Genomic DNA, 22,818 nt, shown 5'->3' with positions numbered 1-22,818 from the left:
TAAACGCCGGAAGACAAGCTCTCCAGTTGGATAACGCGAGTTTTCTCTTTCTCCCCTTCCTGGTTACCTTTCTCACCGTGCCGATGAAGCGAGAGCTGTACTGAAAATAACGGATAACGGACAAAAAAGAATGGCTAGCACAAGAGGCTTTCACAGCAGCAGCAATGAACAAGTGGTAGTTTGAAATTTCAAATTCATTTACGTCGCGCGTCGCGCGCACTTTTAATCCGACTTAATTGTGAAAAATTGTCGAGTGCCGCCGCCGCCGCCGCCGCCGCCGCCGCCGCCGCCGACGCTGCTCCTGCCGCACGCTTTATTTCTCTTTCTCTTGCTCGCGCGAAATTCAAGCATCCCACTAACTCCGTTACGCTCCGTTACGGGTTACGGGTTTGTGGAAAAAGTGAAAGGCGGAAAGAGTGCGAGGTGGAGGAGCAGGAAAAGAAGGAGTAGTAGCAGGAGGAGGAGGAGGAGGAGGAAAAGGAGAGGAACAACGGAAAAAAGAAAAAAGGGTCGAATCGCTGAAATGAAATTTTCATGCTCTTTATTATTCGCCGGTGTTATCGACGAGACTGGAAGCTCTCAAGACTGGTGCTCAACGACAAATCATAGTCCTCGGGCTGGTGAGTTGTCTTTAGTTGGCGTGCCTCCAGATTAACATCCATTGATCGGCGTTGCTTAATACTCTCGGCTATGAGTTTACGCCAGTTGAAGTCAAGTTCTCGTCGCTCGTCGAGCTTTTGACGCTGGCGTATTTTGGCCAACGTCTCGGATTCGAGTTTCTCGTACTCGCGAATAATGTCCTCATCAGATGCTTTGTCCTGATCGGAACAGTAAAAACAAACGTTGACAGGTTATTTTTCGACCGCACGAGATGGTAAAATTGAATTCTCGGAATGAACCAGCCTCGTAACGGGCGTACGAGTGAGCCAGTTGCAGCTGGCGTATTCTCTGTGCCTCCGGTTGAAAATAGGAAAATTGTTGAAATTACTTCGGAAATTACTCGCATAGAATTTATGACTGAAGTTGCAATGAAATTCTACATGGTAACAAGGCAGTAAACGAGTAATTTCCGAGCTCGCGCACTTGATGTTCCGTCGGTTTAACGCCCAAGTACCTCAGGCGTCAAATTCTATAACAATACTACTCGCGGCAATTTGCCAGCTTCATATCGTGCTAGTTCGGCTATGAAATTTCTCGATAACGAATTAATCGATAGTCGGGCTGCTAGTGTAGGCCAAGAGAGAGAGAGAAAGGTTTACACGTGTACCATGGCAGCGATCAAGTCCGTCGACGGGGCGGCTAAGTCGGCGCTGCTGGTGGGAGGCGGCGCTGCCTGCTGGGCGGCGTCGGCGGTGTCGGCGGTGTCATCAGTGTCGAGCAGCTGGCCACGCTGCTGAGGGAAATTAGAGGCCACCGCGTCCTTGAAGAGTTCGGGCGCTTTGTCGAGAACTCGCTGGCGTCGCGAGTCTCTCTCGCGAGCTTCCCGTTTCATTCGCAGCACCGGCTCGATTCGGCGCTCCAGCTCCTCCTCTCGCAGGCCCTTTTTCGTTAAAATGGCAACCTGCATTCGACCCAGCTCGCGTGTCACCCATTTCGCCTGCATTTGCTCCACCAAGTTCTTACGCTGCCTCGCCTGCAAAATTACATTGATAGCGTAATTCAAATGTGAGAGAATTCATACTTGGAGATCCTCGTCTTGATAAGCTAAGCATACAAGTATGTAGGTCACCGGTGTATATAGGATAAAGGCTGCGCAAGATACTTTTTAATTATACCTTGGCTTCTCTATTGGCCTCCGCTTTTAGTGCTTCATCTTTCAACTTTTCTTCCGCTTCCGATACTTTCTTCGAGTCGTCCTGTTGAGCCGTTTTTCCTTGATCCCCCGCGCTTTTCTCCTCCGTTCGTCGCCACTCTTCTCGCCAAGCATTCAAGTCTTTGATCTGTAATTAAAATAACCTGCATGCAATCCGAAACGCCAGCGAAAATTCAAACGTCGAGTCCGGCAGTCGACCGTTCTTTTGTCTCTACCCGCGCAACTTCTCGGTCAACGAATTGGCGCATCCATTGGGCGTCGGTTTGCTTGAACGCCAGTGAAACTGCGGGCGCCAGGAAAACTCTCAGCGCGCCATTATAATCGCAAAACGCAACGCACTGTGGATTCAGTGGCAGCTCGTGAGCATAGATTCCCGTAATTATTCTGCCGCTGAGGCCGTGAGTGGCGCTAGGTTCGTGGCTTTTAACGAACAGATCCCAGATCTCGACGGTGCCGTCGTTACGACCAACTATGATAACGCTCGGCCTCTCAGCTGCCCAACAGCAGCTGGAGTACCTAGAAATGTAACAAACTGACGTTGCGAAACGAAACTAAACTGGCCTATCTGGACGCTGTGTCGCCTTATTCCGAGAAGACGAGAACAGCCGCCGTTTCGCTCGTTATGGAAATACTCGAGCGAATGATCAGCTGACGCAATGAGCTTAACGCCGCGACTGCAAGCGTCATGGCGTTCGTGGTGTGCGTCCGAACGGCAATTCGTATTCGACAGATCGGTCCAGTAAAACGTGACGAATGAAACGTGACGAGTGACTGGCGTGCACACCTGGACTCGGACCTTCTCCACAGAATAGGCTCGTCGAAGTCCTCGCGCCAGACGGCGAAAATCTTACCGCCGACCGTGACGATCAGGTCCCTGAGATGCGTCGATCTGACTGCGTGGACGACCGGGCCGTCGTGCAGTTGCTTGCGCCAGGTCCATTTGCACATCTCCTTGGTGAGAGTGATCCCCGTGGAGAACTCGTAGCCTTCCCAGGAGACTAAGCCGCACTCGCCCCTCATAGTACCGATGAAAATTCCGCCTGCGAGTCGTGAATACCTAATAAATAGATGCGCGCCATGTTCCTGCCGCAGCTCGCGTCGCGTGATTGCTTGCAAAGTCTGTCTGCCGGTCTGGCGATTGGCGTACGTACGAGTGGACGGTGCACTGAAAGCACGCTAAGGCTAACGTATTTTATAATACTTGGAATCGATTCCTCGTCCTGCTGTCTCTCGAGCAGAGTCTCGTAATACTTTCGCTCGGCAAGTTGGTCGCTTCGCGGAAAAGGTGGCACTTGTCGTCTCCGTAGCAATGGTCGGCGCACGCTCATCGCCGTCACTACAGCGTTGCGGCTCTCGTTGTCGTACTGCGCGACGAGAGCGTATAGGGGCTTGAAGATGTTGTCGAGCACTTTGTAAGGCGACGTCGACTGTACAAGACCCGCGGGTTTCTCCATGGATTTTCTCTTTTTCTTTTGCGCTTCCTTCTTCTTGTCCTCGACTGGCCGCCAACTGCCAAACAAAGTTCAACTTGAACTCCACCGAAAAATCTCTCTGCCTTGTTCTGTTTGCCCGCCGGTCACTTTAGGTCGTAAAAAGCGACGCTGCCGTCCAGACTCGAAGTCACAAATTGAGAGCTCAACGTGTCCTCCGTCGCGTCGGCAGGCAGATCTTCCAGTATGCCGCGCTCGTTGATTTTCTTGTACGGCGACAACCAGTCGATCTTTGTGATTTGTCCTCTCTGGTTGTACTGCAGGCACGAGCTCACCGTGGCTCTAACGATCGTGGAGCTCAGCGTATCCTTCATCCACGTCGTCATACTTCTCAGAATCGTCTCGTACTTGACTTGATCGGGTGACTTCACCAGGACCCTTTCCACTTCCTCTAGCTTACCCGTGATGTCCCAGATGGTAATCTGCTCGTTCAACGGCACTTCAGTGTCGAGCGCGATACGTCGATTTCGGACACATCGCAAATTGTTCATTACTTGACCGTTTGCGCAACCTCCCACTACTATGTTTCCATTGCGCGGATGAAACGACACAGCGGATACCTGTCTCTTGGATTGCAAAATCAATTTCGGTCCGAGGCTGTCGTCGAGCGACCAAATCAGGACGCCACTTTCGTTCAAATCCTAGGAAAAATAGAGTAAGTGCTCGCGAAGGCAATGCATCGATCGGCCTGAAAATCATTACTTCCTTGTAAGGTTTCGGTCCGACGAGATACTCGCTTTTGCTGATCTCGGTGTAGGCAACCGCAGCAACTCCCGTCCAAAGAGGATGCCAGGCCAAGTCGTTGATCACGCGACCCGTGCACGACTTGCCTTTGTAGTAGCTCTGCCGCTCGACGTATTCCGTCGATCCTCTTGTCTCTATGAGCGGACCGACGGCTCGTGCTGCTAGTTTTGCGTAATCGTTGGCGTACACGTCCCACAAGGTATTGGAGTGAACCTGAAGGAACCTGTCGCAAAGTCATGGTTGCTTTTTCTTGACTCGACGTCGAGCGAACCTGTTCGCAGACATCGTCAACGCGGACTTTCAGCGATTCCAGCATGGTCTTGGTCTGCTTGCCGCTAGCGAGAGTCAATTCGGCAGTCGGCTCAACATCCAACTGGCACTGACACGAGGAATTGACTCGTGGCGCAAGTATTGTCTGAACTTGGCTATCCTCGAGGGCTGGTGTCACCTTCGTGTCTTTATCCACGAGCAATCGCGTGACATTGCTGAAGCTCTGCCGATACGGAACCACCTCAACGTAGCTGTCTCGCTGATCGTCCGATTTTCTGTCGCACAGCGCCATCGGACCTTTCAGCTGGCTTGCCGACCTTTCGACCTATAAATATCTATATGTACACGCACATTCGGAATTCATAAAAACACCTAAGAACGCGCATACAATAAGCTGAAGCTGTTGAGAGCGCTCGAGTAGAACGAATTGAGCTATGGACGTTGGGAGGTAGTTGTGCGAGCTTCTATGGCGACGCGGCAAGCTGCGTCCAGCTCAATATTTAACAACGCTACATTACGCTCGCTATATTCTCTGGCGCTGAGAGAAAGAGAGAAAGGAGAGGGCTCTCGCCAGTAATAAAAGTGGCCGCTCCGCGAGATGCATAACCGTATGGCTTGAAAATTTACGGGCGCTGCGGACCGACCCTACGGTAAGTAGGTAGCCCCGGGAATTTATCGCATCGAGCTCCGGAAATTGAATTAAAAGTTCTCTTTCTCTCTCGCCCTGCAAAAAAACAGCTACAGCCCACAGCTCGATTTACATGTGAATCGCTCGGGCGACAAAAGGCTGCTCGATCATGTATATATGTGTGTCCTACCAGCAAAGGATTTCGCAGCGCTCGTTTCGAGCTCCGCGCAATGGTTTATATTTGAAGTCTGGCATTGCACTCGAGCTTTTATTTGAACAAATCCCCGCGTTTCAACAAAAGTCTTTCGAACGATATGGCACGCCGAAAATTGCAAATGTATGCTCGCTGTTCACCGGTCATTATTTTTTATTTACTCTCTCTCTCTCTCTCTACCCATTCTCACGCGGCGGCATATTCGGGAATTTTCACGAATTTTATGCTCGTTGATGCTTGGTAAATATAACGATCCAAGCTTCACGCATATCAATAACGTACTCTGAGGGTAGCTTTGTATATTTACATCTGCTTTGATGGCTTGACTTTTTCTACCAACTTTTTGATTTTAGTTTATTTTTGATTAATCCATCGAGTTTACAATGAATTTCAAAACTGCACATCAAAGTAAATAAAAGTTGTTACGGGAAAACTATTTTTATTCTATTTCGTGTTTCGTCAATTTTTTAAAATTTTTTTTCTCTGTGTCAACTCTCACTGTATCAATGTATTTAGTTTGTCATAGCCTAATGTTTCATTTCTGCTTGCAGTATGATCAAGTATTTTTATATATCAAAAGCGAAATAGAATATACGATTCGAAAGATGATAATTAAGCTCGCCCTACATTCAAATGCAGCTAGTTTTATCAAATGAATTATTTCAAAAATTTGTTCTTTACTAGTGCATTGACCTGTGATTTTGGCTAAGCAAATGAAACTCGATGTTTACGATAAATGGTGACTTTTCAAAATGTTTCCAGTGTTTAAATATTCGACTTGATCGAACGAGCTACAATTTATTCAATGCAATTGTACAATACTAAATTATCGAATGGTATGCCATTTGCGCGTTTTGCGCGTTGTTTGTTATGCATACTCCCTATATGGTGCGAAAGTATAGCCAAGAAAATTTTCCATATCTTGGTGTGTTACATGTACCTGTAGAGAGATGTTTGGTAAAGACATGCAAGCAATCGCCTTTTGCAATGTCATTTACGATTACATGCCTGAATTTCGTATAACTGCCTGGCCCTGTTCACAGTCATAAAATTGACGCAATCGCCGCTCCCAAGATGATTCCATTGTCCGGCTGTTTTGAGTACGGCATTGCGCACTTTGTCCTGCTGCATGACTCGTCGAGCCTCGATAATGCGAGCAACCGCATCTCTAGCTTCTTCGGTAAGACAGATGTAAAACTGACCCTCGTCTTCCTTAGTAGTTGGCGCATAACCCATTAGCATTCGCGGTGCTGGATAACGCTCGATATAATTTTTTATTGGCAGAAAATCACTGCTCTCCGAGTGTAGATCCAAGTTGTCCTCGATTATCTCTTTACGGACGTACAGCCACGGGAACTCGGTCGTCACGTTCTCGTCGATCACCAGACCGACGATCTTTTGCGTGAGGAGTGACAGGTCGATGCGGGCTACGCCCTCTATTCCCTACCAGAGAGAAGGAAAGGGAAAATCGAGTTTTTATCAGGTATCACTGATCAAGCTCATTTCAGAGCAAATTCGGGCCATGTTTTTTTTTTATTTTTGTCTTACCATTGTTTTGGAGAAACGTATCGCATCGCCGTCTTGAATCTCTGATTCTTCGTCTTCCTCTTCATTGTCGTCGCCTGCTAAGCCTTGTGTTAGATTCGTTAAAGCGGAGAAGGATTCGAGATCAAAAATAGTTTTGCCACTGCCAGGTGTTTTCTCTTCGATAGCGTGTTCCGCTGTGGAGCCATCCGGTGGAGGTGAGTCAGCGTCTCCAAAAAATATTACTTTTTTTCGGTCCCGCTTTTCTTCTGGAATTACTGAAAGATAAATCAGGCAAATGTTAGTTCTTCTGGAATCTGATAATTTGGAAGCTTCGCACCCTCTGGTTTCTCTATGGAAGACTTGTCTTGTTCAACTTCTGCAAGAGAAGCGGAAATAGCGTAGCCGTTAATTTTCTCTGATTAATCACAAAGTGAACTAGAATTGAAGAACTTGACCTCTCTCCTTTGTAGCTAATTCGTTGACTTTCTTTTCTTGTTCCTCTGCTTCGCTGTACCCGTAATTTTCTTCAATTTCGCCTGGCCACTCGTCGTCAAGAAATTCATCGAAAACGTCGCTCCTCTTGAGCTTGTACTCGGATTCCGATCGTTCGTCAGACAGATCTTTTTCGAACTCATGCTCGTATCTTCCTTGATATTCCAATGTATCATGCGACCCACTGAAACTCATTTTCATGCTTCGAGGTTACTTACCGGTCTAACTGTTTTCGCTTTTGTTTTGGTTGACGTAGCCTGCAAATATTCGCTGCACGTAGCCGAGAAGGCTGCAGCTAGACAGTGGACGTTACATACATAGGTTGAAAGATCATCGAGCGAGAGGATAAGTTGCAGGAGTTTGTATGGATTTAAAAATATCCGCTGAATGGAAATCGCGATTGAGCAGGCAAAAATGCGGAGCCGGTTAGAGCTGGCTTTAATAGGAAACAATTGGAGCAGTTGGGAGATTCGGAGATAGAACGACGAAGCGTGTGATAAAGCAGTGTGGCTCGTTTCGCAGTGCGCGATGTTTCAGGGCGAAGGCATTAATTAAGGCTGAGTGAGAGCAGTGAGACTGCAGTGAGAGATTGAAGCGCGCGTGCGCCGCGCGCACTGACTTGACTTGAGAGGCTAGTCGAGTTTGAAGGTGTTGAGCGCGCAGTGCAGCGCCTCGCCATTGATAGCCGGCACGTTGAAATTTATATCTCTGTCGAAGCACGGCCGCGCGTTAACCTAGCGAATGAATCTCATCGTAAAACAAAGTTGGATTAGTGCTCGCGCCGAATAGCTGGCTGACAGCTCCTGCTGGCTCGATCCCCTCTCGCCTGCCCACGGCAGCACTGCCAGCGCGGCGGCTCTCTCGTGCACTCTTCAAATGAGAGAGATGAAATTACTGACACGCTTCTAGGATATATAACGAGTGGAGCTTACGTCTTTGAGCCTGGCGTCAAGAGGCAGTCTGTTCAAAGGCTGTACTGCGAATAAGGCAGCGAAACGCTTTCTTTTTGCGTTTGCATAATTATGAAAAGTCGAATGAAAGCAGCGCCATTGCAGCTGCCAATAAAAGGAGAATGACGCAAAATGCAAAAGGCGAGAGAAAAAGCACCATTGCTGCGTAATCTGATAAAGTTCGGATGGTAAGTGAGAAGAAATAAAACTCAAGATACGTGCAGCGCTCGCGAGTAGCGGCTAAGTGTGCCAGATTAACTCGACGGCAAGGAAGATCTCAGCCCGAGGATGAGTTCGTTGTTAAACTTATCCGAGAGCTGTCGCGAGCACATGCGATTAAGAGGCTCCAAATGGATCTCGACTACGCGCCCGAAAAGGATTCCTTGCCCGCGTCCTCGGTTCAAATAGTAAAATCTAGTTAAGTGTCTGACATGCGCCCACGGCGTCTCGTGCGCGCCGAATGAAACATTAAATTCGCGAGCGAGCGATAGAAAGGGAGTGAGGGAGAGGGGGGGGGGGAGGGAGCGAGGGAGGGAGGACGCGAGAGTTCACCTTTGAAAACTCTCGCGCGCCGCCTGACTAAAGACAAATAGAGACGTTTCGCGCTGAACTGCCGGTGTGTTTACAGACCAATTCCGATTCCAAGTTAGTTGTAGAGGTGGCTGCTAGATGAAAAAACGATATTCATAAATAGCCACCGGTTGATGCTTCGACATCTTCAAGTCGAGAGTAACAGCGCGCTCGCGGTCGGACTATTGCTGGACTGTTCCACTGAGCGAGGCTTTGCGCGAAACTGTACATACACTTATTCGAGCCTCGGACCAACAGGCGGCAAGGCGAAATAACGGCAGGCACGAGGCAATTGTGGCAGCGGTAATATCGCTACCGAGGAAATAGGTATTGGGGAGGGCTCGAAAAAAGTACGAAAGTACGCCGAGAGTTGATAAAAGATCAGGGGAAAGAGGAAAGAGGAAAGAGGAAAGAGGAAAGAGGAACGAGAAAAGGGAGAAGGCAGAGTCAAGTTGGCAAGGTAAACGGCGGAAAGAGATTGTCTGTGTGTGGCTGGGGCACGAAATCATCTTGAAAACTAATTTCAGCTCGGCAGTGATGCTCGGGTATTGCGGCGGCGTTCGCTCTCCACTAGTCGAGTGAGAGAGCGAGCTGGCGCGGTCAGAGGCAGGCAGTTGCTGGCAAAGGGTGGGAATGGGCCGAGAAGAAAGGCTCGTGTGTGGGCGCGGGCCAGAGCGCGCGAGATCCATCCGTTACGTATAGTCGGGCCAGCGGTTCGTCTGGCGCTGACAGTCTCTCTCGCTACACGTCGCGAGTACGCCACGCTTTGCGCTGCCTGCTCGCGTAAACTCGGCATAATTAGCAAAAGCTCGAACCAACGTCCCGAGCTGCAGCGTCGATGCCTTATTTATCACGTGGCCTTCGAGCTTGTCTCTTGCTCTCTTTGCTCGCTGCTCGTTCACCTCGAGCCTTATTTGCTTGGTCGTAATTTACAATAGCCGTTAGCTGTCGCTCCTTTGCGCTCTTACGCGACCGGCGATGAGAGCGGGGAGGGCAAGAGCAATGGGTCGCCGCGCGGTGACGAGGAAAGTTTAACCGAGCAGTACTGGCGTCGAATAAGCGGCAATTTCGAAACAAAGTCGTGGCTGCTGCAGCTTTTGTCCGTGCGTATTCGCGCGCACAAAAGCCCGCGCGCAGTTGACGCGCGTGGCACGTTCGAGGAAACGATATTACGTCTCCGCCTGCCTCGACCCCTCTGCCTTCTCTCGGCCTCGCTGAATGGATCGAGGCCGGCTCTTTACTCTCTTTTTTTTCGTATTCTTTTTCGCTGGTTCGCGCCGCGCTCGGCTTCTTTCTCTTTCCCTCCAGCGTCGAGCGTTTTTCAAACACAGCCGGCTCTTATTACTTATGAAATGAACGCGGCGGCGTCGGCGGCGTCGGCGGCGGCCCCGCGAGAGAGCGCAAGCTCTCCATCTCACAAAGAGCTGCTGCTTTTTTTGGCGTCATAATTGAGCCAGCGCCCGCGATCCAGGACAATGCTTTCTTGTTTCTGGCTCCCCTTTTCCCCTTTTAACGGAGGCGTGTTAGCGCGGCTTTCAATTAACTCGAGCGCACCGAAAAATACTCTCGTCGCATCGTCGCAGTCGTGTCAACGCTTCAAGCTCGTCTATTCCGAGACGTTTCAGGGAGCACCGAATGCATTTCGGCCCTATCAAATCACGCGTCAAATTCTTCGGCCTCAGCTGCAGGTCGCACTTGTAAGAAGGATCGTTTCAATCGATTAATTAGTTTGCACGTCATTCCGATAGCCGTCGGACCGCTGCCGCCGGCGCATACGATCAACATAACGAAGGTCGTGCGTTCGCAATTATATGCATACACGGTGGCGGCGGCGAGCCTCGAGTGCAGTTACCGCGCGGTGAAATGCCCAGCGAATTTTGCCTGCAATGCAGGCCGCCGCGCGCTCGTTCACGTCCACAGCTCGCTGATCAACGAGTTTGAAATTTTAAATTATCCAGCCGGCGTTCATTCATCAACATCGTGAAATAACTGAGATTGCGGCTGAGGCCATTGGAGGAATGACCAGAGGCCAGAGCTGCCAATGATGCCGCGTTAGCTGCTCTGCTCGATCGCTGAATTATCGCAGCGATACGCGTACGAAGAGTGGGGAAGCCCAAGTCGATGCTACGCATCGATCCAGATGGGAGCGTTGAAAGGATTTTGCATCGGTTCGGTCGGTCCGACGGCGTCGTTGGAATGAGAATGGCCCAAGTCGAAAGAAGCGGCAAGAAAGGTGGGAAATTCAATTGACGGTACACAAACGACAGCTGAGGCGCGCAATTTGCCGAGACGCTATAGAGGCTGTAGAGCCGCAGCCGTGCGAACGAGAAGAAATTTCGTTCGTCGGCTGGCTTTACGAGCGCGAAGACAAAGGCAGAAGAAAAAAGGAAGGGTTATGCAGCCGGCTGAGAGCTATTTTTCGATCTGGTTTTATCGAGGTGCGCACGCGCGATTTACGAGACACGAGACCGGAGCACCGACAGTCTGCGAAGAATGAGAGCTTGAATAGTGACCGTAAACGTCGAAGCAATAGTCCGGGCTGCGATGAGTGCGTGCCCGAGAATGCCCCGCTATGGCCACCTGTACGTCTATACATCCACCGCCTTTGCAAGTCTTGGACCGACTCATCGCAAAATTACCTTTCTGCTCGTAACAGCGAGCTTTTCGTTCGCTCGCGGACGTTCGATATCAAAAGGACAAAAATAAGCAACAAGCCAGAACGCACGTTGCACTGGCTCGGACGCTGATTGCTTTCCAACTTAGCGTTGTGCGTATGCGCGGAGGCTCGACCAACTTGTAGCCACTTTTATCATTTATCACCACTTACCGCAACGTGCTTGCACATAGGAAGAGTTTCTCCCTTTGTAACGGATAAACGATATCACGTTTGCGATTTTCCTTGTCGTCGACACCTGCTGGTTGCTCAGCGAGCGTTGGGCTCCAGCTTCACTCGTTACGACTGTCGACAATTGGGGCTTTTTCCTTTTCTTTTATTATAGGGTTCATTTATTTCTCGAGAGGTTTTACAAAATTTACAAATGAAAAGACTGCACTGTCCGGATTTACAAACGCGAAAGGTCATTTGAATGCGAAGCTCCTCGCCGCTGGCCCTAGCAACGAAGGCACTCATTGGTAGGTCTCTCATTTCCCAGCTATAAATTGTTACAATCCAGATAAATAGTTTTCAATTGAAACCATACGATTAGATCATTCAAGATAATTCGAGTGGCGAGGTATAGCAAAACGCGCTCGATCGACTCAAGCTCTCGTAGCTGTGGCTTAAGCGATCGGAGACTCAATTCCCGCTAGAAGCAACACCTCGGGCTGTCCCGTCTTAAGCTCACAATCCATATGGCTTCTTACATATCGCCCTCCAATCGCACAATCGCACCGTTATCCGCGTCTTTTGCCACGCAACATTGATCGACCGAGCAGGCCAGGGCAGTTGTGCTACACTAGCGACATTAAGCGTTGTCAAACGAGCAACAACGTAAAAAGTTGGACTAGATATTGATCTGCCAGACACTGGTTGTTTGGGAGGTTCGTCGCTGGCCGCGAAACTCTTCTGGGAGCTCTTCGTTACGTTTGCGGGGCCGCGCGCGCGCCTTTGTAGAGGTATATCTTTAAAAAGGAGACGGCCGCGCGAGTCAGCACTGCAGCGGGGGGATTTATTAGAGCGGAGGCAGGCTCAAGTGAGCGCCGCTGGATTATTGAGTTCAATTAATCGAGTTCATCCACGGAAAAGAGCTTATCGAGCCTTGGCCGCTGTCGTCGTCGATGAGCACGCGAAGCATCGGAGGTTCGAAGAAAGCGATAAAAGCCCGTTGCGACGCGACAGGTCGTACGGCAGAGCCGTGCTACGCAGGCGTCCACGCGTGGTGCAAAGGTGGTGCAACGGCTGCATTGCAGATGCTGGCGGCTAGATGTGACTCGGCTGGAATGGTGCACGCGCGAGGACGGGCGCGCAGAGCGGAGCCCGCGGCGACGCGATATTATGCATCGACGCGCCAAGCACAGCGATTGATGGGCGGCGGGATATCGAGTTTACGATCGACCAACGGATGGCAGATTGAGTCCGAGCGAGAGTGGCCCGAAGGCACGCCGAGCGCAAAGGGCTGCTCCGCCCGCGGGCCATGGCAACGTAGCCGAGGAGCCGACGGCAAAGAGTCAAACAGCTGTCCCGTCTGGCTCGATAACTCTCGCGTGCCGGCGAGCGCCGCCGGCTGCCAGTGGCTCGATCGTTGAAACTGAGGACTGACGGACTTTCGACGGGAGCACTGGAGAGTGGGCTCCGGCCGAGCAGAATCGAAGGCGAACCAGCCGGAAAGTCGAGCCCGTTCTCGCGTGCAACGCGCATGCCGCCAGAAGCCAGAGAGGCGGTTGAATTTCCGCGGTTCGTCACGACTGGCGCCGGGCTCTGATAATCTGATTGGATTGCCGGCACCCAAAAGCAGATTTAATTATCGGCCTTGCGCGCCCCTTCGGTGCAATCGGCTTTTTGCGTGGCGCGAATTCTTCCCAGAATTAAATGTCAATCAGCCGAGCTCGCGCGCTCATTAAGCTTCCGGCTCGGAGCTGTCTCATAGATTTATTTTTCGGAGCTCGGAGCTCCTCTTCTCCCCTTTCCTTTTTTTCGCGCGTTTTAATTGCTCCAGCTTTTCCTCTTCCTCTCGCGCTGTTCCTTTCCACGGCCTCGTCTACTGCTCGCTTGCGTCCAGTCTGTTTTACATCGGAAATTCAGAACAATAAGCTCGAAGACACGCAGCCGGGAGGAAAAACAAACTTCGAAATTGACTGATTATAAAATCGAGAAATTCAATGGCAGCTTTCTCATGACAACGAGATATTTTCAGTTTACTGCGTTCTTTTGTGCATTATTTACTAGCTTCAGGCCTTTCCTTTATTATGGGCGATAGACGCGTTGGATTATACTGGCTCGTTGGTATAATTATAAGCTTTCCACATTTTTCGATCAAACCCTCGATAATAGTCTCAAGCTAACTCTGTGATCAATGCGTGACAAATGTCCCTTTCATTAACACAGTTTATTAATGGCAAATGCAATCTTTCAAGTTTTATGAAAAATATTGTCTGATCATTTATCAAGTCATAAGTAATTTGAAAAAATAATTTTTTACATTCAATTATTTTTCTTTTCAATATTTTGACATTCGTTTTCACATGAAACAAAAGAGTTTGTTATTGTTGTTGTTATATTGCCAATCGATAAGCTTTCGCGTTATTGTTTGCCCATAAATGACCGAAATCGCGGTAATTGTATATCATTATTGTTTGGCTATTCGCTACTTGCGACTGCAGTTTACCCCTGGAACCTAAACTTCCAATTAAAAAGCCTCGATCTGGCGATTTTGCTCGGCGCATTCTGGCGCATTCAACAGTTAGATTTGTTCATAAGGTTCAACAGTCCTTAATATCGTGCATAATTATCTTGCAAGGACAGCTTTGTCTGTCGAAAAAATGGTGGACGTTCGCCTAAAGTTAGGCAACTAAAGAAACAAGCTTAGCCAGCACAGACGCCTATACGGAACGGCTGGAAAAGCAATAAATTGACGGTCAAGTTACAGATGATCGTACTCTTCGCTGCTCCTTCATAAGGTTTTGTATTCACAAGCTCGTGTGATGGATCGATATTTCTCATAAGTTCTGCCGTTGCTGCCGTGAAACCTATAAGGCATTCAATCGATGCAGCCCTCGCTCATCGGTAACGATAGCAGATATTTTTTCAAATTCGTCTTTTGTTTGCAATAGGAAATAGGACGTTCCAGATGCGGTTTCCTATATTGCTTCATACGTAGATGGAAAGGGCATCCGACCTCCTTTTTCACATGTTGGAAAAATTACAGTTGAAAGGTAGAAGACAAAATTGGAGGATAGAGAAAGAGACGGCGTCAATATCAAAATGGTTTTTTCATTTTTGTTTCAATGGTGGGTCACATGTGCATTTACAACGAGAATTTATTGTATTCAAAGTACGTTTTGACAAATTTTGCAAGTACAAGTTTTCGGACAAAGTTTCTCGCATGAATTTATAACGAGAGAACTAATCTAATTAATCAGTGTTCTCCCTCGCTCTCTCCTTTTGGCCGATATTTCCAGTCGCGTGATCCGAGTTCGAGCGGACTTGCCAACACATCCAGTTTTGGGCTTTGAGGCTTGTCGAGTATAGTACACGCGGCTACTGCCAAGCTGCTTAAACTTTTCCTACTATCAGCAAGTTTCACTAGTATAGGGTGCTTTAAATTAACAATTGACCTTCATTCATGAGTCGATGAACTGTAATTTCTTTTAGGATAATTTTATTTCAATTCTGTTCTTTTTTCAACAAATATTTGAATTATCTAATTGAACATCTTTAGGCATTAAAGCAAGTTTACTGATCAAATTTGAGCTTCATAACGTTATGTCAATCACGCTTCATCAAATTCATCGCATTTTATTTAGCTCTTATTACCTAAAAAACGTAAGAAAAATAGTGAAAATGATAAAAATTTTCAAAAATAGTTAAATATAGACTGACAGGTTGATCAAATGCGCAGATGTAATTAAATTAATCAATTCGATTTAATGACAGCTGCTTAATTTATTATTATTGTACGTAATATTGTAATATTGTAATATTGTACGTATTGTAATAATTTGTTATTATTGTACGACATATTTCAGCTTCTACAAGCAAAAAAAGATAAATAATATAAAAAAAGCTCAGAAAGGGTCGAATCGTTTGATAAAAAATAAACCAAGATATAGTTTTCAACAAAAAATGAGGGAGCGTAGCTTCAAAACTTAAGCACATCTATTTCTACATTCGAAAAAAAATATGGCGAATTAATGAACTGTTTACGTGAAACTGCTGCCATGTATGTTGTGCATATAAATATCAGAGGTAAGCGTATAATCGACTACAATTACAGTGCGATTCACCAATACGCGCCACGTCGACATCTGCGTGTCAGTCGAGTAGAGTTGAGGCTCGTGGAAGACGACGACGAGTACATAGGAGGTATTGTGCGTTCGCATTCGCCGGGAGAGGGAGAGAGAGAGAGAGAGAGAGAGATTGGAAATCGGATTTCACGGGAAATTGAAGAAGGTATTTGGCCGACAGCCAGACGGAGCTATGTTAACGGCATAAAAATGCGCTAGTCGCGCGCTGTCTTCCCTCACCCACTCTTCTTTCGCCTTCGTCTCCACAGCGGCTGATCTTCAAGTGCGATATCTTTAATCTCTACCTACCAACATTTCAAATCTAGCTCCTCTTAATAATCTATTTCCAAGATGAACACTATAGTCGAGGATTCATTAGGTTGATTGCGAAGTAATGTTTCTACCTAGAATATAAACGTTACTGCAATGGCTTGTTGGTCGAATGACCGGCTGCAATTGCCAGCTTAATCCCACAATTAGGTGTACACCTTTGGAAGCTGTACTATACAGAGTTAACGGATTGGAACATTAGAACGAGTGGATCGAATCCTGCGCGATACATGAAGAAGATAACGTGAAAGTAAAGCATTGTACTTGTTAGGAGAAAAGAAAAGCGCGTGTCTGGAAAGTACTGGAAAGATGACGGCAACTGGTGTGCGATTGACATACGAGCACATACGAGTACAGGCGAGTAGCTGCTCATTCACGTCTTCTTGTCCGCAACTCTAGCGGCTGGCTCGCGTATTAAATTACTCAGGAGCATCGTGTCTTCGTAAAGGATTGAGAGGTGCTGGAAGCACCGTCAGTGGCGGGCAGCTCTAGATATTTGCTTGCGCCAAGTTTTGACGAATGGAGGATGTGTGGATGGGCGGATGCACGTGACTGGTGGAAAAAAAGTGGAGGGCCGGAAGTGCAGCGGATACAAGGGCGAAGGAGCAGGGCACGCATCGAATGAAAAATAAAGCCAGGAATAATTGACTTTCCATACCAACACGTTTATTTCATAATACGATGACGTATGTATATATAGATCTATTATTATTGTAAATACACGTATATGGCGGTGGTCACTGTTGCGTCTCACAGGATTGTGCACTGGAGTCGCCAGCTCTGTCGCTCAACTCCTCAAAATTGTAAAGTCCCGGGCGCTGCCGGCGGTAAATTTGCCTCGGTCATTGTCGCGGGCGTGCTCTCCATGGTTTTTATAATATATATATTGTACAACGAGACGAGCTCGAGGCGCGCGCGTATCGATCGCAAACGGAGCAGGCTCGGGCACGGGCGCGCCGCGAGGCCGTCGATAAAAATTGGACGCGCCGTATCGAAGCGCCATGAAAAACACGGATAAAACGCTGAATTCGTGTAACATTAGGAAATTCGAAACATCCTGCGCTGTCTGCCGGCCACCAGCGCCGGCACAGCCTCGTCTCCTCGTTCGCAGCGCGTCCGCAGCAATGAGGAACGAGAGCGGCCCGTCGCTGTCGCTGCGAGCGCCTGCGACAACGTCCACCAACAAACGTCCATCTCTCTCTCTCTCTCTCTCTCTCTCTCTCTCGTCTTTCGTCGGCTACATTGATTCGATTCGCATTTTTTCGTTGCTCGCCCAACACCTTTCGGCCTGACCGGCCTGACATTTTTGTATTTTGCTCGCGCGCGCCCACCCGCTGTTGCGCCCGAGCAATAAATAAAAATCGAGACGTGCCAATGAAATGGAACGTGCAAAAAAGGGAGCGCGCCAGTGAGATAAAGGCCGATGGAAAAAAAACTCGAACGTTCGTGCCGCTGTGCGCCAGAGATAGCGGAGAGATTGGCCCACTCGGTGAGAATTCGCGCACGGGGCGCGCGCTCGCGCTCAAAAATATTCGACCGACGTCGTTTCGCGGTGGCGCGCCAAATCCGCAAATCGTTAACGAGGCGCGTGCTTAAAATACTTGAAAACGGACTGGGCATCCTGACGTGTGTGTGTGTGTGTGTGTGTGTGTGTGTGTGCTGGCGAAGAAGCCTAGACCCGAAAAAGGCTTCGATGGAATTGATAAAACCCGCGAAAAAATCTGGCACGAGAGAAAAATACTTTGATGGATGATGAAATGGCTGTAGCCGCGAGCGCTCGGCCAAAATAACAATGTCAGCTCAAATCGATTTCTCTTTCTTTTCCTTTTTCTCGCCAATATACTTGACAAATCTCTCTATTATTTTTGCAATCTCCATTCAGCCGCTCATCGCTTTACGCCTTCGCATTTATTCCAAATACGTATAATGGTCACGAACATACATTCAGAAGAAAGACGTATTAATGTTCTTGCGCATTTTACATAATCTTTACTTTCGATCACCAAATCGCTTTTTCATTCTAATCGCAATTCTCTTCATATATATAATATACGTGTATCATTTTATATCTTGAATCTGCTTAAACTTCTTTTTCTTACTGTGTACCTCGTCAACGCTGTCAATTCACTTAACGCACTTTGGAAAAATATGTATGCTGTACAATGGATTATTTTACAAGGTTAGTTCAAAAGAGTCATAGATCGCCCGATCAAAAGGTAGAGTAACGACGTAATACCGCTTTTTTTATAGTCTTTTATCATCATCTCCAATAATGGAAAACTTGCATGCCCCCTCTCTCCTTTTCTCCGCCTCTTCTCATCCAATATCTCATTTTATTACGCGAAAGAGCGTTCAGTGTAGAATTTTATTAAAAATTAGATGTCATGGAAGGAGGAAAAGGAGAGAGGGTGAGAGAGTGAGAAAGAAAGAGAGAGAGAGAGAGAGAGAGAGAGAGAGAGAGAGAGAGAGAAACCATGAAACCTTTTAAAAAAATAACGTCTAGTATCGTGTCTGTCGAGAAAGCGAATCTAACTATCTCGTCAATTTCAAAGATAATTGCTCTATCAGAATACTAAAATACATTAATCCGTCTTAGTTTTTTCGTTCGCACGGCTCGGAGAATCCAAGTGCACGAAAGCCTCTCGTGGAGCTTTTCCCTTCCGCGCGCATAGTATAACTGAAATTCTGCATGCAAGTTCTCCATTCCACAACGAGAAGAGAGAGAGAGAGAGAGAGAGAGAGAGAGAGAGAGAGAGAGAGAGAGAGAGAGAGAGAGAGAGAGAGAGAGAGAGAGAGAGAGAGAGAGAGAGAGAGAGAGAGAGAGAGAGAGAGAGAGAGAGAGAGAGAGAGAGAGAGAGAGAGAGAGAGAGAGAGAGAGAAGAGGGAGGTGGAAGAAGAAGTAAAAAAGGGAAAGAAAAGGAAACTCGCGAAGTGCCTTGCTCATGCATGATACATGCGCGTCGAGTTCCGATTTCTCGTTTCCCTCTCTTTCGTACTGTTCTCGATCTTTTTCTCTTCGATGTGAGATTCGAGGAATCTCTAATCTCTGGTATGCATCTCATTTTGCAGGATTATTATTATGAGAACTCTTATTTCACGTCTCTCCATAGACAGATCTCTTACGATTTAAGAAAAAAAAAAGTAATATATCACGCATATTTACATTATTTACACGTAGAAGGCGAACAAAAAGTTTTACGCTCGACGCGGTGAAGTAAGCGCTTTGACAAACTGAACGCAATACAAATGAAGAGAGGGAGGGGGGGGAGGTCGAGGGTGGGTAGTGGGCAGCTGTACCGAGTCTAATTAAACACGCTAATGTTGGAATAAAAAAGTGCTTGGATGCGCGGCTCTGCACGAGTTCGCTGATAAACGAGAAGTGCTCGACACGTGTTTCGCTCGTCGCTTTACCGTTGTTTTTTGCTCCACCAGTTTTTTTGCCGCGATTCTCCCTGACACTCGCGGACCGTGATTTGTAACGCAGATGTGCATTTGCGACCTATCCAAATAGCCGGGAATTCCAACGAGAAATGTTAACGCGTTGCGCACAAGTTTTGCAATATCAATCGTGCGCTTTTACGACTGCCTTTTCTCTTCTCTCTGTCTGTACGTTCTAATTGTCGGCTTGCTACAGTGTTTTTGATCGAGACGATGGTTTTCGGTCAACGAACGAGTTTCACGTGCGGCGGAGACTAGTCGTACACTGACGATTGCGTGTTGATCAGATCGCGCGTAGTGCTGAATCTGGAAAGTTTACGAGCTAGACGTGTTAATGGTCTTGGAGTAGGCACGAATACTATTTAGGTTTTAGTGTGTCGGATTAATTGAAAGTTATACTCAATTATATCGTTTACTAGATTAATCCTTTTTAAGAAGTCGATTATGTCGATTATTACGAATAAGAACGACGCGCAAAAAGATCAGTGTAAAAAAGGGCTTTTATTATAGAAAAAACTGACGAGTGGGCGGGTTAAGAGTGTTCGGAGGGGACGGGCGAAAGGAGTATTAATTACAAGGGGATCGGGGACAAAACCGTATCGTACAGATTACTGGCACGAGATTAATCGATGATACACTTTTAATTTCAATACAATGTATACATGAGTGGAGGCTCGCGTGACGCGGCGCTGCCCTCGGAGAGCACGTTGCGCGGAGCTCTCCGCCTTGCTGTCGCCGCCGCGACGACTCGTCAAATTCAATTCTGCAATTGCGTTATACAAGTTTGTACAGGTGTACGAGCCTCGCGCCGTCGGTTGCCGACTTGCGTCGAATAACGCGGTTACGCGAGGTACGCACGTATATACAGGAGCTCGGGGCTGCCGGCGAACTTTCTGCGCAGTTGGGTAAAAAGAAGGAGCACGCAGCCGCACGCAGCAGCACGCAGCAGCACGCAGCAGCACGCAGCCGCGCGCAGCCGGCGGCGGATCGAATCGACACGCGCGGCCAAGTCGGCTGCGCAGCCTCGAGCCAGCCGGCCTGGTTCTCTCGCCCCGCGACTGGCCGCCGACTGCGCTGCCGTCTGTCGTGGCGCCTCGACAACAGCCGCCTCGCGGAAGGTAATTTATTCGACAAGTGGCTCAAACGAAAGCCTACGGACTAAAGGCCGCCGTGGGAAATGACGCGTGCAGATGCCAAAGGTTCCGGCACAGAAAGCTGCATCGAAGACGCAGTGGCGGTGCAGCGGAGGGGGCGCAGCAGAGTTCGCCGCTCGCAAGCGCCGCGTCGACGCGGCTCTCTCGACGCGATCGCCGAATCAGACGTAGTACTCGTTGACGTTGAGCGAAGTCGCGTCGGGATCGCGTCCCTATACGCAGCTCTCTTGGCTGGATATCAGCGGCGTGCGCACCGTCACCACCTCGCGCGGGTGCTGCTTCAGGTGCAGCGAGTCCGAGGCGAGACTCGCCGCCGACGGCGACTCCACCTTGGGCGGCCGGGCGCTGTGGTCGATGCACGCGTAGACCGTCGCCTCCTTGGCCGCCACGTAGCCGCCTGCCGGGAGCTTGTTGCCGGCGCCCATGCCGCCGCCCAGCACGACGCCCGCGCTGCTGCCGAAGCCCGCCAGGCTGCCCAGGCTGGCGAGCTTGCCGTCCACCGGCGACGGCCGCGCCAGGCACAGCTCCGCGTACGTCACCTCGCCGCCCAGCTGTGGACAGAACGAAAGCAAACGGGCGCCGTTGGTCATTCGCAAGCCTCTTCTGCTGTTCTGCTGGCGAAGGTCAGTGGGTCACGAGCGGGTCGTCGCCTGGAGTAGTCGGGGGAGGACGCGTGGTTCGCGTGGCTGCCAATCGGGTAAAGAGTTCGCGTACCAGAGTTCCTTTTTCGTACGCGACCGCGCGACCGGGCGACCGCTCCGAGCTCTTCCTGCACTACTTAAATCTGAATTCTTCCGAGCGAACGCCCGCGGCGACGAATTGGACGTGGCCTGGCACGCTGAAAAAGCAAAGTTTGCTCGAGCGAGCCGAGCGCGGGCCTCGCGGCTATCGCGGCTTCGAGTGCGCATGCATGCACACCTGGCTGTATCCCCACGGAGGTGGAAGAAAGAAATGAGAGGAAATTTATTCGAGTGACACGCGCGAGTTTATGCGATATCAGCGGGAATAGAGTTAGCAGCGACGAGGAAAGTTGCGAGGCAACGCGCGCAGGCAAACGAAGGCGGAGAGGAAAATAAGCCGAGCTAAGTCTACCCCAAGTATATGTGCATTGCTGGAGTGGAATGAGCGGGACTGTATTGGGCAGGCTTTCATTCGGCGAAATAGCTCCTGGAGAACGAACGAAATTTCGAAAAAAGACAAGCTATTTGCCGAGGCAGATTTATCTTTTTTCTCTGCTCAGTGCCAAATGACGCTGCGTTCGAACTATCCTTGTCCTCGGAAACTTCTAGGATTGTTCCTACGACACTGCAAGACACTGCGAACAAGAGTGCTTTCGTTTACGAGTTATGCAATCGATTATGGTAGAACGAATTGTACGGCTATTCCAAGTTTCTTTTGCTGGGACTCCGCAAGCGAATTAACATAGAAACTCTCTAATTAACGGGAATTGGACAATTCATAACTTTCTTTTGATCAGGCTTCATTCTACTCGATGTATTTCGGAGTCAAACGATTACATTCATTAAAGTTAAACCAGCGAACGAACGAGTGAAAAAATAAGGAGTACTACGCTTTTATTCGTCAAAGAAACGCTACTCGATCGAATGTACAAACGACAGCAGCAACAAGTGAAAAGCAAACGTAATAATATCGATAATAATATCCTTCGAAGGAAGTTAACGTGCAATAGATTTGAGCTAGTGATTTTTCTTCTATACTGCGAGTGCAGCAGCAAAACCTTCAACGCTTTACCGAGCCAATTAGATAATACAAGCAAAAGTGAAGCGCTAAAAGATGAAAGAATCTGCTTAGAAGAGCCGCAAACAAGTTCGGAAAGTAATGTCAGGTGGAAAATTAGGAAAGTTAGACAGCGATCTTACGACTGGAGCACGTAAACGATTGGCGTGCTATTTTCGAAAAAGCTTAGTCCTCGGCGGTCCCCCTGCCGCAAACGCGAGACTAAGTTGCTCGGTCGCCGGAAGAAAATTTCGCGGTGTCTCGGCGCGACGGCAAGCGACGGCAAGCGACGGCAAGCGACGGCAAGCGCCGGTAAGCGGCGGTAAGCGGCGGCAAGCGGCGGCAAGCGGCGGCAAGCGGCGGCAAGCGGCTTGCCTCACTCTCGCGAACGGTTAAATTTGCCCACAGTCATTAAGCGGAAATCGATATAGCTTCTTGGCCTGTAGTGTGCCAAATCCGAGCTTAAAATTCTCAAGCTTCTCTCGGTTTGGGCACGTTCTCTGCGTATTTAACCTTTTA

At 48.7% G+C, this 22,818-nt stretch overlaps 2 protein-coding genes across 5 annotated transcripts in view; both read right to left on the bottom strand.

The window, feature by feature from the left end:
• Positions 1 to 557: 557 nt before the first annotated feature.
• LOC131669147 (dynein axonemal intermediate chain 3-like) lies at positions 558 to 6,823 on the bottom strand. Its single transcript, XM_058943826.1, is given in 12 exon segments — positions 558 to 818; positions 1,268 to 1,633; positions 1,776 to 1,940; positions 2,029 to 2,329; positions 2,598 to 2,836; positions 2,839 to 3,340; positions 3,394 to 3,725; positions 3,798 to 3,946; positions 3,999 to 4,260; positions 4,319 to 4,642; positions 6,168 to 6,602; positions 6,708 to 6,823. Coding segments are annotated over 12 exon segments (3,339 nt in total). The 5' UTR covers positions 6,711 to 6,823.
• A 19-nt stretch (positions 6,824 to 6,842) lies between these two features.
• Positions 6,843 to 22,818, bottom strand: part of LOC131669120 (nephrin-like) — a 132,115-nt gene continuing 116,139 nt past the window's right edge. For 3 of the 4 annotated variants that reach the window (XM_058943761.1, XM_058943762.1, XM_058943763.1), the window contains exon 14: positions 16,635 to 21,113. In XM_058943761.1, the coding sequence (XP_058799744.1) occupies positions 20,775 to 21,113 (339 nt within the window). In that variant the 3' untranslated portion in view covers positions 16,635 to 20,774. Of the gene's footprint in view, positions 6,962 to 16,634; positions 21,114 to 22,818 lie in introns of those variants that run through there. The other variant, XM_058943764.1, reaches the window with a different exon arrangement.

This window comes from Phymastichus coffea, unplaced genomic scaffold, assembly GCF_024137745.1.
Source record: "Phymastichus coffea isolate CEN01 unplaced genomic scaffold, Cenicafe_Pcof_1.1 PCOF00087, whole genome shotgun sequence".
Classification (NCBI taxonomy): domain Eukaryota; kingdom Metazoa; phylum Arthropoda; class Insecta; order Hymenoptera; family Eulophidae; genus Phymastichus; species Phymastichus coffea.
Note: the sequence above shows the minus strand (reverse complement) of the source record. Positions and strands in the feature narration are given on the sequence as shown.